Source organism: Mauremys reevesii, linkage group 5, assembly GCF_016161935.1.
Source record: "Mauremys reevesii isolate NIE-2019 linkage group 5, ASM1616193v1, whole genome shotgun sequence".
Classification (NCBI taxonomy): domain Eukaryota; kingdom Metazoa; phylum Chordata; order Testudines; family Geoemydidae; genus Mauremys; species Mauremys reevesii.
Window position 1 is genome coordinate 10,619,355 of NC_052627.1, and position 23,291 is coordinate 10,642,645.

The following is a 23,291-nucleotide window of genomic DNA, read 5'->3' on the forward strand; positions in this document are numbered from 1 at the left end:
CTCTGGCAGCTGGCCTCTGCCCCAGTTCCTGGCTACTGACTCCTGCTCCGACCACTAGGCACGGCTGCCCACAGCCCGCTCTCTGACACCCGCCAAAGCCTGCAAGCTCTCAGGCAGCATGGCACTGCCTCTGTTACCGCAGAAGGGTATCTGTATGGTAACGCAGTCCTGGCATCTGGCTGCTAAACAGAGAGTTTCTGGACCAGATTTTCAGAAGGGCCCGGCCCCCACATTCTGCCACCAACTGCCCAAAAAGCTCAGCTGGCACCTACCTAGAGCTGCTGGTTGTCAGAAGTGCGGGCACCCGGGGTCTCTCGTTGAGAACAAAGGAGGATTCCCCCTCCCACACCACTGAGTGCCCTAGTTGCTGCAGGCAGGCCAGGCCAGAGTGTCGACAGAGCTTAGCAGCAAGTCCAGACAAGCAAGACATAGGTGGCTGCAGAGATCTTTACAGAAGTTCATCAGGGGACATCTGGACAAAGCCGCAGGGAAGATGGCGAGCTCGCAGAGAGGCTGGCGTGCTGCAATCTCATCTATAATCTCGCTGGCCTGGGGCCAGAAGTGTAGTGTGAGATGTCAAAATCACCATAAAAGGAGAAAGAGCCAATCCCAGTGCGTCTCTGTCAGCATTTATGTGGGATGTTCGTCTGCAAGGGTCAGATACGTGGCTCCAGAGCAGTTTAACCTGACTTTCATTCCCTTGCCACGAGAGCCAACGCTCCGCCACGGCTTCATCAGCATTTACACACGTCCGATCCCCAGCGCTGAACGCATGTTCATGTTTGTGTCCAAAGCAGGAGCTTTAACGACCCGTGTATAGGTCGGAATGAGCACTATGCATGCAGGCTCGGGGACTGAAAAGCAGACGGTCTGGTTCAGGGCAAAGCTATTTCCGCCATAGCAGACTGGTATCCATCGCGGAGGGGATTCGGATTCAGTGCGCCCAGGCCCCCTCCAAAGACACTGCCCATGCAGGACTAGCGGGCAGCAGCCCTCTCCAGATGTTCCATAATCTGCACAAAGGGGCATGTGGGAGGGCTGCTTCCGTGTCTGAGCACACCCCTCTGGCTCCATGCCCTGCCCACTGAGGAGAGAGATCTTTCCCGAGTGTGCTGAGAGGCCAGGGATACGTGCTAGGGCTGCACAGCAAGCAAGCCAGCAGACTGGACTTTGCATGCCAGGACCCAGTGCCACCCCTTAACCAGGGTCCTTCTGAACCCCAGCCCTCTTTCTCCAGGTCCACTCCTCACACTACACCCTGGGTGAAGGGTCACAGCACCTGGGCAGCATTGGGAGCCGCCAGCTGAATGGAATAAAACAATCCAGCAGGCATTTGAAATGGCGTGTGCATTCCAGTGACCTGGCCAAGGCTGGGCTGCCTGGGAGAATTACTGGAGCCCCAGTCATGGCCCATCCTAGGAGCCGCAGTGTCGGGAAGCGGATGGGGGTTGAGAACATTCAGCTCCCTTTGGCCGCTATTAGAAATCGGAGCTGGACAGTTGTTAAAAGGTGAATTTACAAAAGAAAAACCAAATTTTTTCACCCCAAATATTTAAAAAGCAGCATATCATGTACAAGAACCGTGACATCCCCCCTCCCACCGCTTCCTAATTGTCCCTGAATTCTTTCATTCCTCATCTACCCAGGAGACAAGCCAGCTGTGTCCTGTTTGATAGAGCACTATTTCTCATTTATTTATTTTTTAAATCAATTACTAATACAAACCAGCACTTATTCACTCATCCTGGGTGCTTCGTTTTAGTGATTTCGACTTCTTTGCAATGATGTAAAGTGACTAAAATATCTTCTATCATGCCAGAGTTTTCTTTTAAAATCACATTTACCAGGGAGCCCCTTGCTGCAAAGCTGGGATTGCCAACCCCAGACACTCAAAAATCCTGAGTCTGCCCTCAAAAAATTAGGGGATTGGCTAAAATATCGAAGATGTTTTTAAGAAAATAATGCATTTGGTTTCTTTTTCTTTTCTCTCTGGTGCCTGAATGCTTAGGTCAGGCTCGGGTCAAATTTTCAAGCTTTTCTCTGCATCCACAAGGGCTAGAAATTTACATTTTTTTAAATGGAAGCTGAGATTTTTCACCTAATCCCAGGACTCCGGGAGCCAGGACTTCAGGAAAATCACCACATATCGTGAAACGTACAAATGAGCAACACTGAAAACAATATGAAAAAATAGAGCTGGGACCTGACACCCCAAAATGACATTCTGCTCACACTTTCTCCTCTCCAGTCTTACACCCTTCAGCTCCGGCTACTCAAAAACACAATGGATGGCTAGCGCTCTAGGGCCAGACTCGACCAGCCCTCCTCATGCGGCGTAGAACCTCACTCTGTTATTCATGGAGTACCCGAAGCAGAATCAGGTCCATAGCCGAGGGAGTGGCATAGAAAAATAACCAAAATTCCCCCAGAAAATCCAACTGTTCTCTAACACTCACTGGTTAAAATCTGATGCTTGGTTCTCTCCTCTGGAGAAAACAGAATGGGTTTTCACTGAAAAACAACCCAATATTAAGACTCTATCATCCTAAGAATCATAGACTCATAGACTTTAAGCTCAGAAGGGACCATTATGATCATCTAGTCCGACCTCCTGCACAACGCAGGCCACAGAATCTCACCCACCCACTCCTGGAACAAACCCCTGACCTATGTCTGAGCTACTGACGTCCTCAAATCATGGTTTAAAGACCTCAAGGTGCAGAGAATCCTCCAGCAAGTGACCCGTGCCCCACGCTGCAGAGGAAGGTGAAAAACCCCCAGGGCCTCTGCCACCCTGCCCTGGAGGAGAGAGGGAGACGGATTCTGTTCTCACACAGCCGCAGGATTGCTGACTACGTCACTGCTGGGCTAGACTCTGCCCTGATTGCACCTACGAACATGGAGGGAAATAACTGAGGCCGGGTGCAATGCGCCCAAAGGATCATGACTGCTGGGGGTGATGTGAGAGCCAGAAAGAACCCAGCCCGGCTCTCCGAGCACAGATACTGCCTCACTGGGAGGTAGAACATGTACATTTTGCCTTGCAAACTGAGCACCTTTGATCTAGGGTCACTGAGTCTCCAGGCTGAAATTCCACAGGGCCACTTTACAGAACTGCACTTTGGGAGCCACTTGAGAGGGACACCTCAGCTAAGCACCTTCTGAAAGTCACCCCTTGCTGCCACCAGTCCACTAACCCCTTCAGCCAGCTCTCAGTGAGGCCGAGGGGCAGGATTTACTCTCCTGTTTATCCCTCCCATTATACTCCTCTAGGAGCTTCATACGCTCTTCACTGCTGTTCTCATTGATTTCCTGGGCACCCCTTCTCTGGCTCTGGAGCAACTGAAAGAGACACAGCCGGGAGTGAAGGATGGGGGCAGAGGGACTGGCAGACTGGATCAGATCCGGGGGCTGGTAAGAAAGAATCCCAGAGACCCAAAGAAATCCTGAAATTCAGATCCTCTGCAGCCCAACATAGATTTTATAATTTTGACCTACAGTTTGTTAGAGAGAAAAGTTCTGAGAAGTCCTCTAAAATTAGACCTCAGAAAGCCGTGGCATCTCTTTAATAATGCCTTGTTTTCTTTGAGAGTTCAAATTCAGGTCAGCCAAGTTTTAAACTATAAAATTATATTGCGGTGTTAGTCAAGGAGGGGAGATGGGGGAGTGCTGGTTAAGAGTGATCTTTAAAGGATCTCTTATCTGGTGTCTATACCAAAAAGTACCTCTTTCCTGAGCCCATCAGATCATCAGCATTTGAGGCAGGAGGGGACAGGTATTTCTATGACCTAATTTAATCAACGCTCCACATTTCCCTTCTGCAGACGCCCCCACAGCCTGGACACACAGACATGAAGGTTAGATTTGGGGCTTGTCCGGCTTTGCTCAGGCTTCCACAGTGCAGAAGATTAGGAGAGTTTAACAGAACGTGCAGACAAGGCCACCCCCATCTCATTCTCTCCATCAAGAAGCTACAAGAGGAAGAGCCCCTAGAGTGACCAGAGGTCCGGATTTTATAGGGACAGCCCCGATATTTGGGGCTTTTTTTTAATATGGGCTCCTATTACCCCCCATCCCTGTCCCGATCTTTCACACTTGATATCTGGTCACTCTACCAGCCCCAGAGAAGCAGCGCTGGAAGTGAGACGACAGCTGTCAGTGAACTGTATCTCACTCACACCGCTGCATGCGTCTGGGCCATTCAAAGTCTGCGGCAAGCCTGAGAAACAATCCTGGAATGTGCCCAGGTTCCCTAGATCCAGCAGGAGGTAACTGTAAGGTACGTGCCCATGTGCAGCAAATCACCTGTTAATGCCACTAAAATGAACGACCTTTCCACAAAGTCTTAAAGAAACGTCACAATTAGTAACCACATCCCGACGGGGGTACAAACATTTTCTCAGAAATGGCTGCAACTTTATGGACCTGCTTCTCCACTTCCTTCCCCTGGAGTAGGGGCTTAAGCTGGCTGGCGTGGCTGGGAAATGCGACCAGATCGGAGTGGCGGCGACCTATCCCCGCGTTGTACTGCAGTGAGGGAGCCCGGCATGGCAGATGGGGCCTGTGTTTGAAGCGTCTTCAATTGAAATCAGTTGAAATCAGACCTAACTGGCGATGTTAGTGAAATGTGAAAATTAGACCTGGCGTTTATATATTTGTTTTGATTTCAGTAATAAAAAGACACCTGGTGAAGGCAGTAGATGCCATGGCGTGTATCGACAATACAGCAAACCCCTGGAGCGTAGCATTATGTTACGTTAATGCAGGGGCGGCTCTAGGCATTTTGCCGCCCCAAGCACGGCAGGCAGGCTGCCTTCGGCGGCTTGCCTGCGGAGGGTCCGCTGGTCCTGCGGTTTCGGCGGACCTCCCACAAGAATCCGTGGGACCAGCGGACCCTCCGCAGGCAAGCTGCCGAAGGCAGCCTGCGCCTGCGGGAGGTCCGCCGAAGCTGCGGGACCAGGGGGCCCTCCGCAGGCAAGCTGCCAAAGGCAGCCTGCCTGCCGTCCTCACGGCGACCGGCAGAGCGCCCCCCGTGGCTTGCCACCCCAAGCACGCGCTTGGTGTGCTGGTGCCTGGAGCCGCCCCTGCGTTAGTGGAGAAGTCAGGGAGAACATTATTTCTAACACTCAGATCCTCTAACCCACAAACTGTCTGTAAGATCTACAGACAGCCCACAGGAAATGTGTGCTTTATTCTATTGTTATGTTACACAGCACCCTCCTGCAGAGATTAAAACAGCAAGTAGTGTAGGTCCTACATAAACAATACTCTGTAAAGCTGCTATGTTCAGGGTGGGGAGTTGGCACCTATAAAAATGAGGTGGAGACGATACACAAATGTAGTTTCTCCACAATAATTCTTCACAAGCCGTGCAGATGTTTTCATTAAACGTTGAAAAAGACAAAGATTTTACATGGAAATTAGGATGGTTTTGCCTTATCTGCAGAGAACATTCCAGGGCCTAGCAGTCTGTAGGAAAGGAGTGAAAAAAACTCCAGAGATAAAACTTTTTTAAAAGCCTGATAAAATCAGTGACTCAAGTCTGACAGCCCCGTCCTCAGAGTGGTGTTAATTTACCCTGGGAATGACTCGCAGGCCAGAGAAGAGAGTGACCAATCACGGCTCCCTCCCCAGACAGCGGCTGAGCCCCAGAAACAAAGCAGGACCACAGAAACCAGAGCTGACAGCACAGGTTTGCAATGGCATAAACTGGGGGGCAATTCTGCCGTTCATGCTACTTTTCAGGAGCCTGAAGAAGGGGTTGCTAGGGGGCCCAATGCAAGGAAACCAGAGGGGTGGATCGTCCTGTCGCCGCATTTCGAACCGACAGCAGATGCTGCGTTGTTACTGTGACAGTGGAAGAGCAGAAAATTGTCAGGATCAAAAACCAGGCCACACTAGCTCTGCTCCAAGCTGGCTTTTCACAGATTCATCGATTCCAAGAAGGGACCTTTATGCCCATCTAGGCTGACCTCCTGCAGAACAATCTTCCCCAGTGATTCCTGCACCCAGCCCATAACTTGTGGTCGAGCTAGAGCCACCTGCATGGACCCCTCTGCAAGAGAAGTGCTTTAGCAGGGTTGGAGCGATGACCACAAATACCAGCTCTCATTGCAAATGTACGAGAAGGCACAGGGCGTTGGGGTCTTAAGCTTATCACAGGGTGGAGGAAAAGTACAGAAACCCAACGGCCTGATGATGCCTCTGGGCTTGTGTGCTTGGTTATGACGATGCCGTGTAGCTGACTAAACACACCATGGCAGCTGCAGGCCTCGGACCCCAGGCATCAGCCAAACGAGTGTGCCGCTGTTATACCTGCCGTATGTAAAACGTACTGTTTGGAGCCCCTGGGAAAGCATCACGCAGCCGTGTGTGTTTTGGCTACATGCTCAGTGAACATCTGCATGTCGCCCGCATGCAGTGGGGTTTGCGTCAAGGTGCAGTTAATACTGGTGGCGGCCCAGTTGCCAACTTGAATAAAAATTCTTCACCCCTTATACGACTGAAAATGAAACCACCTCTGAGTGTGTCTGGACAGAAATGAACGATCAGGAATTGTAACTGGCAGGGAGAGGAGGCGAGCGAAGACTTTGGATTATTCATCCCAGCAAAGTATGGCCAAGGGTGGTGTTTCCATTTGTGAATCCCCGGCCTCGCTGGGAGGCCCTCACACCCACCCACCGCTGTCTCTGCAGCGACCTCTAGCTACAAACTAGTGGCAGGAGTTGGTGCAGTGGCTCAGAGGTGACACATAGAGACACAAAAAGGCAATTTGAGATTTTGAAATATGGAAAATTCTTAAGCTTCCTAAAACTCAATTGATTTTTCTGATTCAATTCAAAAATCAGGCAGAGCCTCTTCTCTGGCCTTAGGTGAAATTGTATAGTGCCTGGGGGCAAACTTGGGACAGTGGGTTGAAACGAGGCCTGGAAGAGAAGTGCAATCTCAGCTCCTGCGCTGCCCTGTCCTCGTCCAACCCACGAGGAGTCTCCAGCCCTGCTTTAAACCAGGCCAGGCTACCGCATTTTAACCAGAGCTTGGCCAGCCTTAATGGTGGAGGGCAAAACATTTTAAGCTGAGTTTGCAAACTATGGTCACTCCAATAGAATATTGCTTTCAAATGCGCCACTCCCATGCTGCGCTCGCACTGAGTCAGCTGGCACTCACCCGTTAGGCCCCACTTGTGCCATGCAATCGGCTAGTGCCACCCCCTTGCTAGTAGACTGCAGTGCAAGACTGGGGCCCTGACCCAGATCCTCCAGACTTCTCCCCACATCTCACTCCTCCCCTGGCTACCCCAGTCTGCTGTGCCTACAGGTCATCACGCTGCCTCTCTGGCTGAGCCAAAGCAATCCTGGGCCCGACTGCAGACTACATTACACCTGGCACGTCCTAGCTGTTCAAACAGCAGCAACAAAATATTTACATTCATATTCTCTGCCTCCTTCTTAGCCTAGCCCAGCACCTTCCTAGCTCTTCAGAAAGCTGCTGTGCACGTGGTCCCTCTCTCTCTTGCTGCCCGTTCAGCAGCTGTCAGTGGAAAATGTTTCCTTCCCATATCTTGTATTTTTCTGCACAGAATGTCACCCAGTTCCTGAATTCAGCTAGGTCCTCCTGGCCCTCCCCACAATCCCCATCCCACCAGTTCTTCTGCTGGCTCTGACTGCTCTGGGCAAGTCTCTGGCCTCCCCCTTCGCACCCTTTCTCTGTGTGTTCTTGGCCTTCCAATACCCTCTGAACACTGATGCCTTTCCAGACCTGGCCCATCTCCCTCTACCCATTCCCTGCCCTCAGCTGTCTCTCTGACCTCTCCTCCCAGATGCCTCACTGCTGTGGGGCTGGAACAATTTCTATAGTGGGGGTGCTGAGAGTCATTGAACCAAACTGGTAGCACCCCCCCAGTACCCCTAGTTCCAGCATCTATGCCCCACTGTCCACTTAACTTCAAGGGCCGTAAGAGACTGGATCAGCCCTGGCAGCCGTCTCCACTCTCCTGCCCATTTGATAGTCTCTTCTACCCTTTGTACCTGCGAAGCTATGAAAAATGCCACTGTCTCACTCAGGTGTGCTCGGAAACGGGGCTACTCACCTTGGTCACCAAAGCCAAGGTTTTATTGCTGTTTTACTCCTAGAACCCCTGCAGAGTCCACTCAGCTCAGAGAATCACAGAATCAGAGACTTTAAGGTCAGAAGGGACCATTATGATCATCTAGTCCGACCTCCTGCACAACGCAGGCCACAGAACCTCACCCACCCACTCCTGGAACAAACCCCTGACCTATGTCTGAGCTACTGAAGTCCTCAAATTGTGCTTTAATGGTGCAGAGAATCCTCCAGCAAGTGACCCGTGCCCCACGCTGCAGAGGAAGGTGAAAAACCCCCAGGGCCTCTGCCAACCTGCCCTGGAGGAGAGAGGGAGACGGATTCTGTTCTCACACAGCCGCAGGATTGCTGACTACGTCACTGCTGGGCTAGACTCTGCCCTGATTGCACCTACGAACATGGAGGGAAATAACTGAGGGCAGGTGCAATGCGCCCAAAGGATCATGACTGCTGGGGGTGATGTGAGAGCCAGAAAGAACCCAGCCCGGCTCTCCGAGCACAGATACTGCCTCACTGGGAGGTAGAACATGTACATTTTGCCTTGCAAACTGAGCACCTTTGATCTAGGGTCACTGAGTCTCCAGGCTGAAATTCCACAGGGCCACTTTACAGAACTGCACTTTGGGAGCCACTTGAGAGGGACACCTCAGCTAAGCACCTTCTGAAAGTCACCCCTCTTGCTGCCACCAGTCCACTAACCCCTTCAGCCAGCTCTCAGTGAGGCCGAGGGGCAGGATTTACTCTCCTGTTTATCCCTCCCATTATACTCCTCTAGGAGCTTCATACGCTCTTCACTGCTGTTCTCAGTGATTTCCTGGGCACCCCTTCTCTGGCCCTGACGTGGGCTCTGGAGCAACTGAAAGAGAGACAGCCGGGAGTGAAGGATGGGAGCAGAGGCACTGGCAGGCTGAATCAGACCTGGGGGCTGGACATTTACTGACACAAGTTCAAACCCCTATAACTGATCGCACAGGGTTTGGCAGAAATACAACTCCAGTTTTTCAATGAATTTCAGGTAAACTGGAGCAACTTCAGTACAGGCGAGTCCTCATGAAACAACCCTCCCAAGGTTCCACTTGGGTCAGAGTCACAGTCGTGGGGGATAGTGATTTAACAGTGAAAGCTCAGCTGGGGAATTTAGTCTGTACCAAGGGATGGATCCCGGGACAGATTCCCTGGCTGCAAAGTGGGGGAATCTTCAATGTTCTGTTTAGAAATGACTTCGCGTTTTGACGTTTGTTTTACTGTAATTAATTATAATGCAATATAAAATAAGAAAAACACTCAAAACTGCAACAAAACATTTTGATTTTTTTCATGTTCCCCCCCCCCAGAATTTTCATTCCACGGGAAACACCACAATGTTTTGTTTTCATTCCAATCTGGAACAAACACCAATTTCAAACTGCTGGACTTTCCCATGGAACAGAATTTCTGCATGTCGCTAGCTCTTGTCATTACACCGCACTGTACGTTTGCATGTGTTTGACCCTGCAGGGCTTGACATGACTGAGATTCAATGTCTTTGTTTCTATCCCTGTCCCCAGCTTTGCCTCATTCCTCTGTATTGATCTCAGCCTAGTGGGGAAGGCTGGCTGCTCCCAGGTGACCCCAGAGAGCAGTTTACACACATAGACCTCAGACATGAGATTCCTCCCTATTTCTTTCACATGCGGAGGCTGGTTCTCTCCTGTTCTGCACCTGGTTTGGTCACTTACACCCTTGTGTGAGTGCAAAGGCAGTGAAAAATGCTACCACATCAGAACGGAAGCATTTGCCAGCCCTGTGCACAGGCGGCTGTGGGACACAAGAGACACAGGCAGTGGGGAAATCAGGCCCCCCCTATGCACACCCTCATCAGGGTTCCCACAGCACATGCTATGTAGCTAGATGGTGATGACAACAGACCATGGCAAATGCAGCCAGAAGGCCCTTGTGATCAGCGGTTTCCATAGCAGTTGACACCTGATTGACCCCATCACTTGGAAAGCGTCTCCTCCCCTGCATTTCCTGACACTGGGAACAATCTGTCACCTGCAGACAGCTCCAGAGACATTAGGATGCAATAAACTTGTTTGCCCAGCCCAGCTGGGGTCACATTCTGCAACCCGGCCACCTCAAGAGGACTCCAAACACCCCGGATTTACAGATAAAATACAGCCAAGGCTGCCTGGCGGGTACAACACGCTCCCAAGCAAACTTTAACTTGAAAGGGTGAAAGGTGACTGGCAAGGCAGTGAGTATGAGTCACTCGCAAGGCACTTAATTAACTATGCCAAACTAATACTTAAACCAAGCCTTCAAGTCGCCACACTTCAGCAGAGCGAACTTTAATTTTCTACTCGTGGTTTAACAGGTTGGCTGCCCACTGCCCAAAAATAATCACTGACAAGTCAGAAGACTGGACTCCTGGTTACAGAATAAAATGATGGCAGTGGAATATTTTACCAGAATTGCCCCACAGTCATAAGGCCTGACATTCGTATTTGTCAACATCAAACCGATTTTGCAACGGGATTATTTTGCTTCCAGTTACTCTACAGGTCCTGCTGACGGCGAATTAAGCTGAAGCTTCCTTGGAAAAATTATTTGGTAATATTGTCAAAGGGTGACAATAGAGGTCGCATCATTAAAAGTTTCTGCAATTCTAAGGGCTGCATAATCACTGCATAATCTCTCCTCCCTCCACATCATCTAGCTCCCTACAGAAAGGCCATTTCTGAGTGATTGATGATATGAAGCTGCCCAGCCTCAGGTTAATTTATTAGCCCTGACTGGCCACCCTTTTTCACACTGAGTAGCTCTCTACTGCATGAGTGGTCCCTTGGAAATCAATGCGGCATAAGGGAGGCAAAATCTGGCCTGTATGTCCGATAAGGAGGGAGGCGCATTGCACTCAGTGGATTTCTATTGGTCACAAGAGGCTGGGATGAATATAAGAAAAGGAAAATGTAAGTGAAAATCAAGAAGCAGTTCCTGATAGTGAGATCTGGGACCTACGTCCTGCCCCAACAGTTCACCTGCCTGTGGGATTCTCTGTCTTTGCTAGTAGCCGGCAATGCAAGTGAAACTGACATCTGGTCTCAATGAGCACCGGATGATTCTGAAGTGCCTCTAAGCATCAGGCTGGTTAGTGCTGGCTGCCGTGACAAGCCCCAGCGCTAGCAGAACAGTATTCCTCAAGGAAAGGGCTTTCAAGGGCTGAATGTGTGCGACGGCGGGAGAGGAGCTGGGGCAATGGAGCACGAGCCAACAGGAAGAGACAGAAGAACATCATTTAAGACCTCAAAAGCTGCTGGATCCAAAGTGCTGGCAGGCTTCTCTCCTGTCGACACAGAACTGCGTTCCTGAAATTGACCTGGAAAACGCGCCTGTCCTTTAGGAAAGTGGAATTTCACCACAACAGCGAAACACGCGTAACATCCCCAGCGCAGGACGACGGCAGCAGAGCCACGTGGTACGCCCAGCGCTCTCCGCCAGCAGGGGACATTCCAGCCCCGGGGATTAGTCCTGACATAAATACTCTCTCCATTAACGGAGCTGCTCTCCTTTTGGTTTAGATTACCAGGGTCTGTTTAAGCATGTTGCAAACCCACAAATTCACTGACATAAACAAGACCGTCCTCGCTGGGGCCCAACTGGGATGTGCAGCTGAGTGTTGCCGCATGCCTGGTTGCCGGCCTCGGGACTCACCCCTGCCACGCAGGGCCTGATGCTCCCCTGCGTTTAGAACCAAGTTCAAAGCCACGTGGCCCGGAGGAGGAAGGTTTCTGCCCCAGCGTGAGGCAGGGCAGGAGAGTGGGAGCAGTGCTTCTGTAGGCAGCAGGGCTTGGGGCTTTGCCGCGTTGCTCCCCCTGTTCCCACCAAGCACAGCTGTGTGACCCGATGCAGGATGCAGCCCTGCTCCCAAGGGCACCTGCACGCCGGCTCTCTGGCCGTCATTCAGCCGTCTGAGGGGGACATTTGCTGACTGTTCTAGCGGCACTGCCTGGGGAAGGGACATGGCCACATGAAGAGCAGCCATCCGAGTCCTGCAAAAGGGCAAGAGAGATTTTGTCCTGGGCTGGGCTGAGTGCTCTGCTGATGCCATCCAGACCCACAGGCTCACCATGATAAAGGCCCAGCTCGGGGGAGCATAACAGGGCGTCCCCTTCTCCCAGAGAGGCAGGCCCAGCAGCACAGGGCCCTTCCTCCCCGCCAGGAGGGACAGTAGGGGCTTCCCCTCCCCTTCGGGAGGCAGGGGTGACAGCTGGTGTGCTCCCAGCACTTCCGCCAACAGGGCGTCTCTGCTTGGGAGGGGCATCTCCCCCTACAGTACAGAGCCCCCTGCTTGGCTGGCAGGTCCCCCAGAGCAGAGGGACTTGGAATTAACACCCCTGCGAACGCATGGCGCAGCTCCCCCGCTCCCCAGAGTGATGGGCTCTGGCTCTCTGTAGACTCAGGCAGCATCACTATATCAGTTACACTCCAGGCAGCTTCCCTCCCTCAGAGCAATGGGCTCAGGCTCTATGCAGACTCGAGCGTATTTCAAAGCTTTTCGTCTCCGCTGAGAGCTAAACACACATTGCTTTTACAACGCAAGCTGAGCTTCTCATGCAATCCTGTGACTCCAGGGGGTGGAGCCCTAGGCTTGGGTCTATATTGTCTGGGCCTTCATCCGGCCCTGCCTGCAACAGTTCAGTGAGAAGCCCATCAGCACTGCAGAATAACACAAACAGAAGACCTGTCATGAAATCCCAGAGACCCTGGCAAACAGCAGCAGGGGAGAAAAGTGGCGGGTAAAGGACGAGAGCTGGAACACGGAAATGAGCACAAGAAAGCAAGAGGCCGAGCACTGAGGCAGGAGATCACTAGGGAAGTGAAGTGGGAGCCCAGGGCAAGGACAAGGGCAGAGAACTGAGGCAGCATTACCACAGGGTTAGTTCATGCCTCTGAGTATTCTCTAGGGCACTTAAGCAGTAAAAGAAACTGGCTATTTGTGAAACAGCCTAAAAGCCAGATAGTTTCTAAGAGGGGAAGGATAGCCCAGTGGTTGGGGCACTCGCCGGGAACTCATAGACCTGCGTTCAGTTCCAGCTCTGCCACAGACTCCCTGCACGACCTTGGCCAAGTCACTCAGCCTCAGTTCCCATGTGTACAATGGCAGGCCCAGCCCTGTCCTACCTCCCAGGGTGCAAGGGTAGAGCTGGGGAGGGGCTCAGCTGGCACAGGGATGGGCTCCGTGGACGTACGTTATTAGATTGACACTATGAATTATTGCCAGAAAATCCTGGAATATTTTCAGCTGCCTCCCAACTCAGGATTCCTGAACAGCGATCACTGGCCTCCCCCCTCCTGCACCCCACGGCCCTCATCCCCAGACCCACCCCAGAGCCCACACCCCACACTCCAACTCTCTGCCCCAGTGCAGAGTCCCCTCCCACACTCCGAACCCCTCATTTCTGGCCCATGCCAGAACCTGCACCCCCAGCCTGTACCTTCTCCATGCCCTGCCACTGCCCAAAGCCATCTCCCATACTCTGAACCCCTCAGCTCCACCCCCCAGCCCAGAGCCCTCTCTTGCACCCCAAATCCCTCATCCCTGGCCCCACCCCAGAGCCAACCCCCCTAGCTGGAGCCCTCACCCCCTCCCGCATCCCAACCCCCTGCGTCAGCTCGGAGCCCCTCCTGCACCCATAACTCCTCATTTCTGGCCCCACCCCCAAACCTGCACCCCCTCCTGCACCTCAACCCCCCGAGCCAGCCCGGTGAAAATGAGCAAGTGAGTGAGGGTGGGGAGAGTGAGCAATGGGGGCGGGAGGAGGGGGAGATGGACTGAGCAGGGGCAGGGCATGGGCAGGGCCTCAAATGACGGGTGGGACAGGACAGGGGTGTTCGGTTTTGTGGGAGTAGAAAGTTGGCAACCCTAAGCCACCTGCCAGCCCAGCAGCTCCCCTGCACAGGGGCACTCGCTCCTGGCAGCAGAGCGCATGGGAAGGCACCTGGGGAAATCAGTGCACGCAGCAGGCCCTAGAAATGGCACTTTCCCTCTCAGCAGGGCTGCCTCCCGCTGGGAATTTCCCCCTCGCCTCCCGGCCCGAGCGGCCGGTCCCGCTCTTTACTTATGGGAACTCAGCAGAGCCAAGTCTAGGGCTGCACCCTGGGAAGTGCTGCGTCCAAGCCCCCCTCACCTCTCAGCCACAGCCCCGTTAATCAAGAGCCGTGTGCCGTCCAGTACTGCGCCCACCGTTAGTGCAAAGCCAGTTAGTGGGGCTGCAGTGGCTGGAGAGCGAGAATGTCTGTCCTTCGGTCCCTGGGTCCAGAGGAGTTCTCCTCCGCCTGCTCTGCACCCTGAACATAGAAACCAGAGACGAGATTCCAGCAGGAGTCTTCCCAGCTCCTGCCCACGAAGGATCAGGGATTTGGGTCTGAGGATCTGGCTGGGGGGAGGCAGGTGCTGGGCTTTCCAAAGCCACCCCACTACCAAATAAGGCATCTGCCAAGATACACGCCATTCTCAGTCTACAGTTCGACATTCTCATTTACAAAAGCCAGAAGATCTTCTCAGTGGCACATTCCCTCCCACCCGGCCGCAATCTCCACCAATGCGCAATCTCAGCCTCAGACACACGGGCCTGCCGAAGAGCCAGTGTCACGAGGTGCTACTCAGGCGTAGGGAACAGAGCCAGCACCTCCCATCAGCGAACACGGTCCCTTGCTATTAGCACAGACTCGTCAGGCAAGGCCTCTCGCAACGCTCCCCACGCATCCCCGTGTTACGGCACCGGCCGGGAGAGGCTTGCTGAGCCCCTGCTGACCCCGCCGGCCCGAGGCGGCTGCTGGAGGATCATACAGGAGTTCGTGTGCCAGCCCTGCAGCTGATCACTCGGGCCCACCCTGGCCCTCACTCCCACCAAAGGCCTTGCAGCTGAGCACGGGAAGGAGGGCGGAGGGATCCGGTTGCAGGGACAGGGCTGATGGGCTGGGTTCCATAGATGGGGATTTAGGCGCTGCCTGGGACACGCTGCCTGGATGTAACCCCGTGGGATGGTAACAGAGAACACAGCTGTGAGCGGTTTGCCATACACAGCAATCCAGTCCCCCTAGCCCGAGCGCGAAGCTCCCTGGGGCTCAGGCTCCGGCGTGTTAGCAGGCTAGTTCCGCGGGATACAAAGCCAAAGAAAAGGGTCTGGGTTCCTGTCTGTGTGGTGCTCAGAGCCCTGCCCTTGGGGGTCTGGCGAAGTGAAGGGGTTTGCTTCCAGCCCTTAGTCTAGCTGTGGTGGCACCCACTAATTCTCGGCTGGTTTGCATGGTATGAAAACAGCTGAGGGAAGGGTTTGGCCTAACCAGCCCCATGCAGGGCAGAACAAGGCCTGTGCTGGAAGCCAGCGCACAGATACAGGTGGCTCCCAAAAGGGGAGATGTCTATGTTGTGGGGTGATACCAGCAAGGCTGAAATATGGTACAAAGGCCTCTCAGTGCCTGGCCCTCAAAGGTACAGACAGCCAATTTCCAAGCCTGGAGCCTAGAATGAACGAGGGAAACCCAGCGTGCTCACCACCGTCCTCCACACACCCAGCAGAACCATCACCCTTCTGGCTGTCCCCAAATGGGCCCGGGCTGAAAGTAAGTTCCCTGCCGTGTCAGAGGGACCCACCTCTGTCTCTTCCCTACAAAGGCCACGCATGTGTGTCGGCAGGCAGACTCTGCCACAAATTGTGTGTTTAAAAACAAACAGTGGCCAGGCATGGGCTGGGTGAGCTGAAAGGCGCCCTCCTCCATGCAGCCAGTCCTGGCTGGCTCTCCCATGCAGACATCGACACCATGGCTGTCCCAGGATAGCTGTGCTGGGGAGGGGTGAGTTTGTACAGGTCATTCTACTGGTACCACCCCTAGCGTGGGTGCAGTTATACTGATATGAAGGTGTCTGTACCACTGATACCACCATTCCTCTTCCCATACAGGCTAGCTGTAAGTACCTTTATGCCGGTATAACCACATCCACAGCAGCAGGGTGGAACCACGTTAGCTACCCTGGGCTTGTTAAAACACTGTGTAGACAAGTCAAGAGACAGGCAAAGGCCATGGGCAAAACCATGTTTCTGACTCGCGATTTCTTGATTGATGGCTAAACTGATGGGGCCGACCCCGCATGCCCCTTCCAGCCAGCACCAGGCAGTGCCTCTCACAGCCACATCTCCCAAGGCAGAGCCTGGCTTTTAGGAGGGTGCTGGGTAATCAAGTCACACGGCTTATGATCCCCCTGGCTCCCCGAGCAGCCCATTGGGAGTGCCGGGAAAAGATGCCATGAGAGGGAGGCTGTGCCCCTGCAGAAGATCGTGCTAATACTAGAGGGGATGTCACAGACTGGGGGCGGGGAAGGAAGAGTCACAGAATAGAGGGAGTGTCACAGAGTGGGGTGATGGGGGGAAAGAGACAACATGGGTGACTCATGCTGTAAAACAAAGCTTTGATTTTTATGGAAATTTGCCATGTCTCCCCCTTCACTGTGCCAAGATCTCATGTGCCCACCCCACCGATGGAGTGTGTGACCCTCTCACCAGCGCTGCGTCATTCACATCCACACCCCAGATGGAGAGGATCTGGGGGGATGCTCACTGAAATCTACTCTGAGGGGGACACTGATGCTGGCTTTCACCATTTTATTGCATCTCATAATATTTAGTGTTTTCTTTAAAGCCCCAGCTCCTGGAGTCAGGTGATTCCCTTTCATTGTAAAAGTAAGTTTCTAGATCTCCTGGTTAGAGAGAACAGCTTGAAAATGTGACCTGGCTGCAGCCTGAAGGCTCAGAAACCAGACAGCAAAGGAAAAGACCCCAACCTTTTTTTATGTCTTACAATCCAATGAGTCTGGGGGGCTTGAACCCTGGAGGCTTGGAGTTGGTGATCCTGGAACTGCGACTGAATTTCACAGACTGAAGTGCTTTGTGACCAAAGGAAGGAAGCCTATGGTGCTAACTAGCTGGCAAGGCCCAAGGAGCTGTCCTCACTGTCGGCAGCAAAACCTCAAGCCTTCATAACAGAAGAGAATCCACCACTAGTAACTCCCCCTGCCCCAAGTCATGTTAGTATCGGAGTTATAGCGATTCATCGGGAGCATTCCACTCTTGGTAACATGCACTAAGGAACAGTGCAGCCAAACGGTCACGGGCTCTTTACACAACGTGAACTGCACTCTCCATAGCACAGCGGCACCCTTCCAAACACAATGATTTCCCCCTCTGTCTTCTGCTGGACATGAGGCCAAAGTTTTGGGCCTGCTCCGCCTCCTATTCAGTGTTTGGCTTGTTGACTTTACTGGAAGCAGGGTTAAGCTCTCAGTGAGTAAAAAGCAATCTATATCCTATTTAAATACAATGAAAGCCAGGCATAGCTACAACCTGCCTTCTGTGCTGAGAAGATACACAATGGAGTGTTGCAATCCAGAGAAAAGTACTTTGTCACAGCCCTACAACGGTCCACTTGCCCACTCCCCTGGGAAGAGTACTGGTTCTATGGACAAAAATCAATAATTATTATCCGTGCAAAGGGCGGGCAAGTAGTTTAGTACCGGGTACATTTTCAAGCCAGTTTTACAATCCGTGTCAGAAATAATGCAATTTGTCCATTTAACAGATGTTTGTATTCTGTGGTGACATCCAGCTGAACACAGAAAAGGCTTAGGTCTGAAATTACCCTCCCAAAGGGTGGCAAGTTTGATGCATATACTGTATTTGAATATAAATTATGATAGTCAGGTACCCACTGAAAAACAAATAGTTTAAGAATGCTGCCATTATCATGTTGCATCAACCTGATACCTTTATTCAGATCTGGGGTAGTAGCTGAGATATATTTGATAACGGGCTCTTCTGTCTAGCAGAGAAAGGAACAACACGAGCCAATGGCTGGAAGCTGAACCTAGACAAATTCAGACTGAAAACTAAGCCTACATTTTAAGGGTAAGGGTTTTAACCTTTGGAACAATTTACCATGGTGGATTCTCCATCATGGACAATTTTCAAACCAAGATGGAATGCTTTTCTCAAAGATCTGCTCTGGGCAGTTCTCCGGCCTGTGCTATGCAGAAGGTCAGACCAGATCATCACAGTGGCCCCTTCTGGCCTTGGAATCTACGAATTTGTCCAACTAGATATGATACGTCCTCCCTCTGCCAACAGGCTTGGAGGAGCTCATGTTTGGCTGTTATTACACTCAGAATACTTTGTCGTGCGTCTGACGAAGTGGGTATTCACCCACAAAAGCTCATGCTCCAATATGTCTGTTAGTCTATAAGGTGCCACAGGATTCTCTGTCGCTTTTTACAGATCCAGACTAACACGGCCACCCCTCTGATATTTTAATATGTAAGTATTTTGCTAAGATTGTATCTGAACCAGAGACACACAAACAGCATGGGTGGGGGAGGGGTGTGCACATGCATGCTTACAGACATCTGTGCCATTAACTCAGTGAGCCAGTCCCAAAAGAAACCTGGGTATTTTCCTTTAAGTGGGTGAGCCCAACCAGGCCCCGTCCCAAGCACAATGACAAAGTAACTACTTCAGTACTTTGCAGAAAGCCGCAGCCCTCCAGACTGGCAAACCTTCTCTATGATCCCCCTCCTGCAGAGCTGGGGGAAGTACCACTCAGCGCAGGCAGCCCACAGCTGCTACCTGAAGGACAGGTCCTGAGATTTAAACCACTCCAAAATATTTATACTCCTATGAGGGTGACCAGATAGCAAGTGTGAAAAATCGGGACAGAGGCGGGGTCATAGGCACCTGTATAAGATAAAGCCCCGAATATCAGGACTGTCCCTATAAAATCAGGACATCTGGTCACCCTAACTCCTATGTGCTATAAAATATCACACACCATGTGGGTGGACACATTAATATGCACTTGTTCAGGAAAACCTAGCACTTTGCCGGACAGGAGAGTTACTTCATTATCTGAAACACCTAGAAACACACCATTCCGCTCCTTTCACTGTATTTGTAGATGAACCGTACGTAGACAGGATATTTACCGAATGGTGGCGAGACGGGCGAGATTTGACTGGCCACCAGGAAATCCCACCCTACACAGATCTCTCTGGGTCACTGCACTACGCCATCCCCAAGTGAAGAAGTCACAGAGGCTTGTTCTGTTGACTGGGAGCTACTGATTGCCTGCTCACAACTCCCTCTGTGGGTCTGTGGTAGGCAAGCGGCAAAGATGAAATGTCTTTCTTAACTGGAAAGAAAGGTTGGTAGATGCCACAAGATCCTGCCCTGGAGAAGTGGCTTTCACACCAGCAGAACAGTCTGATCCCCAGGGGAACCATTATCTTTTGACAGTACGTGTTCCAAAAAGGACAGTTTTTAGAGAGCAGGAGGAAAGCGTAACAATGGAGCAGTACCAGCAGATGAGACGGTTTGCTGGGCTTAAAAATGAGGTGGGGCCCATGAGTCTGACCTGTCTCTCTCTCAGCATACAGACTAAAACAAACGAAGCTGAGAGTTACTAAAAGTCATCAAAAGTGTCCAAGCACTAGGAGTCAGGTGTTCTTTGTGAGATGCCTCGCCTCTCCTCTCCTGTCCTGAGTGCAAGCAACCACCCCGGCCTTGTGCCTCAGCACTGGAGACTTGCCTGCAGACCTGTGCAATCGCACTGCCCTGGCAACGCTCACCAGCACAGTGACTCTGCCCGGCTCACCCCTGCCCTACGGTACTTTATGGAATGTGCATATTAACTCTCCTCCCGCCCCCGCTGCTCTCCCTGCTGCCCTGGGATCACCCAGCCATGCAGGGTCTGGGGAGCGCGGGCCAGGCACCCAGCCCCCAGCAGTGCCCGGGCCGGTGATGGGTTGGGGGGCTCAGCCGGGCACCCAGCCCCCAGCAGTGCCCGGGCCGGTGATGGGTTGGGGGGCTCAGCCAGGCACCGAGCCCCCAGCAGTGCCCGGGCCGGTGATGGGTTGGGGGGCTCAGCCAGGCACCCAGCCCCCAGCAGTGCCCGGGGCCAGTGATGGGTCTGGGGAGCGCCAGCCAGGCACCCAGCCCCAGCAGTGCCCGGGGCCGGTGATGGGTCTGGGGAGCGCCGGCCAGGCACCCAGCCCCCAGCAGTGCCCGGGGCCGGTGATGGGTTGGGGGCTCAGCCAGGCACCGAGCCCCCAGCAGTGCCCGGGCCGGTGGCGGGGCGGGGCTCAGCCGGGCACCCAGCCCCCAGCAGCGACGGGACAGGGGGCTCCATGGCCCCGCGAGTGCGGGCGGCCCGGCCCGGCCCGGGGTCCGGAGGAGTCTCTGGGGCCGGGCTCTGTCCCCGCAGCGGCGCGGAGCGAACACCTGAGCTACAGTCCCGGGCGGGGCGGCCATGGAGCCCGGGGCGGCCCGGGACAGACCAGGATCGGGCTCCAGGGTCCTGGGACCCGGCCGCTCCCTTCGGGAACTTCCCACCCGCCGTCCCGCTCCCCTCCGGGCCGCCCCGGCCCCTCTGCCCCGCTCCGCTGCCCTGCGCTCCCGCCTTCCCCTCTGCCCCGCTCCCCTCCGGGCCGCCCGGCTCCCCCTTCCCCTCCGGGCACCGCTCCCCTGCCCCGCTCCCCTGTCCCCTCTGCCCCGCTCCCCTCCGGGCCGCCCGGCCTCTTCCCGCTCCGCTGCCCCGCGCTCCCGCCTTCCCCTCTGCCCCGCTCCCCTCCGGGCCGCCCGGCTCCCCCTTCCCCTCCGGGCACCGCTCCCCTGTCCCCTCGGCCCCGCTCCCCTCCGGGCCGCCCGGCTCCCCCTTCTCCGGGCACCACTCCCCTCCCCAGCTCCCCTGGCCCCTCTGCCCCGCTCCCCTCCGGGCCGCCCGGCTCCCCCTTCCCCTCCGGGCACCACTCCCCTGCCCCCCCTTACCCTCCTGCCAGCTCCCTGTCTCCCCTGCCCCGCTCCCCCGGCCCCCCTTACCCTCCTGCCCGCTCCCGGCCCCCTTACCCTCCTGCCCTGCTCCCGGCTCCCCTACCCTGCTCCCGGCCCCTTACCCTCCTGCCCGCTCCCCGGCTCCCCTACCCTGCCCCCGGCCCCCTTACCCTCCTGCACCGCTCCCACCCTGCTCCCGGCCCCCTTACCCTCCTGCCCACTCCCGGCCCCTTACCCTCCTGCCCCGCTCCCCGGCTCCCCTACCCCGCTGCCCCCGGCCCCCTTACCCTCCTGCCCGCTCCCCTCCGGCTCCTCCGCCCCCCAAGCTCCCTGTGCTGCGCCCCCGGGTCCCGCTCCCCCTGTGCCCCGCGCCCGGCAGGTACCTCCTCCTCGGGCAGGCCGGGCTCGGCCGCGCCGCTCTCCTTGTCGGCGGGGAGGCTGTTCATGGTGCCGTCCCGGGGCGCACGGAGCCGGCTGCGGAGAGGCTGGTCCCTGCCGCTGGCAGCAGCATGAGGAGCTGGCGGCGCTGCACTGAGCCCCCGGCAGCCCGGCCCGGCAGGGAGCTGCGGCGCGGGGGAGGGACGGGGGGCGGGGGAGCCTGGGCTGCCGCCGCTGGGCCAGGGGTGCCCGGGCCGTGCGCCCTACGCGCTCCGGGCAGCTCCCCCCCGAGCAGACAGGGGAAGTTGGGCGGCATGGGGGTCAGAGGAGCAGGGGGAGCCGGGCTGGGTGCGGGGAGAACCCTGAACGCCCCCTGTCCCCAGCACATGGACTCAGCACTAGCTGCCTCCCACGAGCACCCTGGGATGTTTCGGAGCCATCACTGACAATGGCTCAGCTCTAGCTGGGGGTTCACCCTGTCCAGGCTTCCCAGAAGGCCCAGGCCTGGAAACTTGGCTTGTCCTTTACCTGATGGGTTCTGGCACCAAGGGGTTCCCAGGCCTGGAAACTTGGCTTGTCCTTTACCTGATGGGTTCTGGCACCAAGGGGTTCCCATGGCTGTGGGCTTGCCAGGGTCACAGACCAGCCAGCTGTGCTTCTGCTGGGACACTTTGTACCTCCTTTCTGTTAGCACCTGCTTCTCCCGCTTCCCCTCGTATGGGCCGCGGAGGGCCACACAGAACATGGTGCTGGAATTCAGACTCTAACCCTGCTCCCTTTTTGGCATCAACAGCCAAACTGGTATCACCGCCTGGGGCCCTGGCAGTGCAAACTCCTGGGGCTGGCACCACCCATTTATATTTCTACGGCTCCATGCACCCGCCCTATGGCATTGCACAAAGGGATTCTACAATGGCTAGAGATCACACAGCTGGGGTGGTCTGGGGGATCCCTGAGAAGCTCGCCTCTCACTGGCCAAGCATGAATCACTGCAATCAAACAGGTAGGATGGGACCCATTCAGGCTAGGAAAAGGGTGCAGATTTTTTAACAGTGAAATTAATTAACCATTGGAACAATTTAGCTAGGGTCATGGTGGATTCTCCATCACGTGGGATCTTTAAATCCAGTCTGGGGAGGGATGGGGGGAGGTCTCCTTCTAACAGACACAGTCTAGTCAACCCCGTTGCTGGGCAGGATGCAGGAATCCCTGAGTGAGATTCTGTGGCCTGCAAAGTGCGGGTCAGACTAGATGATCACGGTGGTTCCTTTTGGCCTTACCCCCTGGGAATCTCTGAAATCAGAGCTGGAAAAGGCAACAGCCCCGAGGGCTCCCTCCAGTAGCAGGTAGCCAGAGAACGTGTGGATCACATTGAGGAGGAACATCACCTTGAACATATGAGTAAACGAGCATACTCAATGCTTCATTCCCTTGGAGGTAACTGCTGGGTGTGGCCTGCACTGGGACCCAGTAACACGCTGCTCCATGTTATCCCTGGGATTGCGTGTACACACTTCTGGGACCACCTCAATTATTGCTACCCTGAACAAACGGATGAATGAAGAATTTGCATCCCATCCAAAATATTTCCCCAGGCCTAGTTCAACTTCAGGCCAAAGCATGAGGCAGGGTGCTGCTGTACTGCAGTGGAATATTGTTATGAAGGATACGCTTGGCCATGACTTACTTGACCAGGAGTTGCTACCCAGTGGGAACAGAAGGGTTAAGCAGCTGCAGTGGGGCAGAGCAGGAGACATGAGGTGTGTGTCTCACCTCAGGGTATAGTCAGAGATGGGATGAATGGGTGGATTGTTAGAGCACTGGCTGAAACGACCCTTATCAATGAAGGCTCTGCAAAGACAATGGGAATACCATGGCTGGGACATTTGCACCTAGCAACCAACCAAGATGAAGGTGGTTTTCCCCCCGCCTGGCTGCAGGGAAGCAGAGCAAAGG

The 23,291-nt window shown here is 54.3% G+C and overlaps 1 protein-coding gene across 4 annotated transcripts in view; it reads right to left on the reverse strand.

Annotated features, from left to right (window-relative positions):
- Positions 1–21,475, reverse strand: part of RBPMS (RNA binding protein, mRNA processing factor) — a 128,272-nt gene extending 106,797 nt beyond the window's left edge. For all 4 annotated transcript variants that reach the window (XR_005599114.1, XM_039540508.1, XM_039540509.1 and 1 more), the window contains exon 1: positions 21,341–21,475. Coding sequence is in view for 3 of the 4 variants with exons in the window: in XM_039540508.1 (XP_039396442.1) it covers positions 21,341–21,403 (63 nt within the window). In the remaining variant the exon portion in view is untranslated. The remainder of the gene's footprint in view (positions 1–21,340) is intronic.
- Between the last annotated feature and the right edge of the window lie 1,816 nt (positions 21,476–23,291).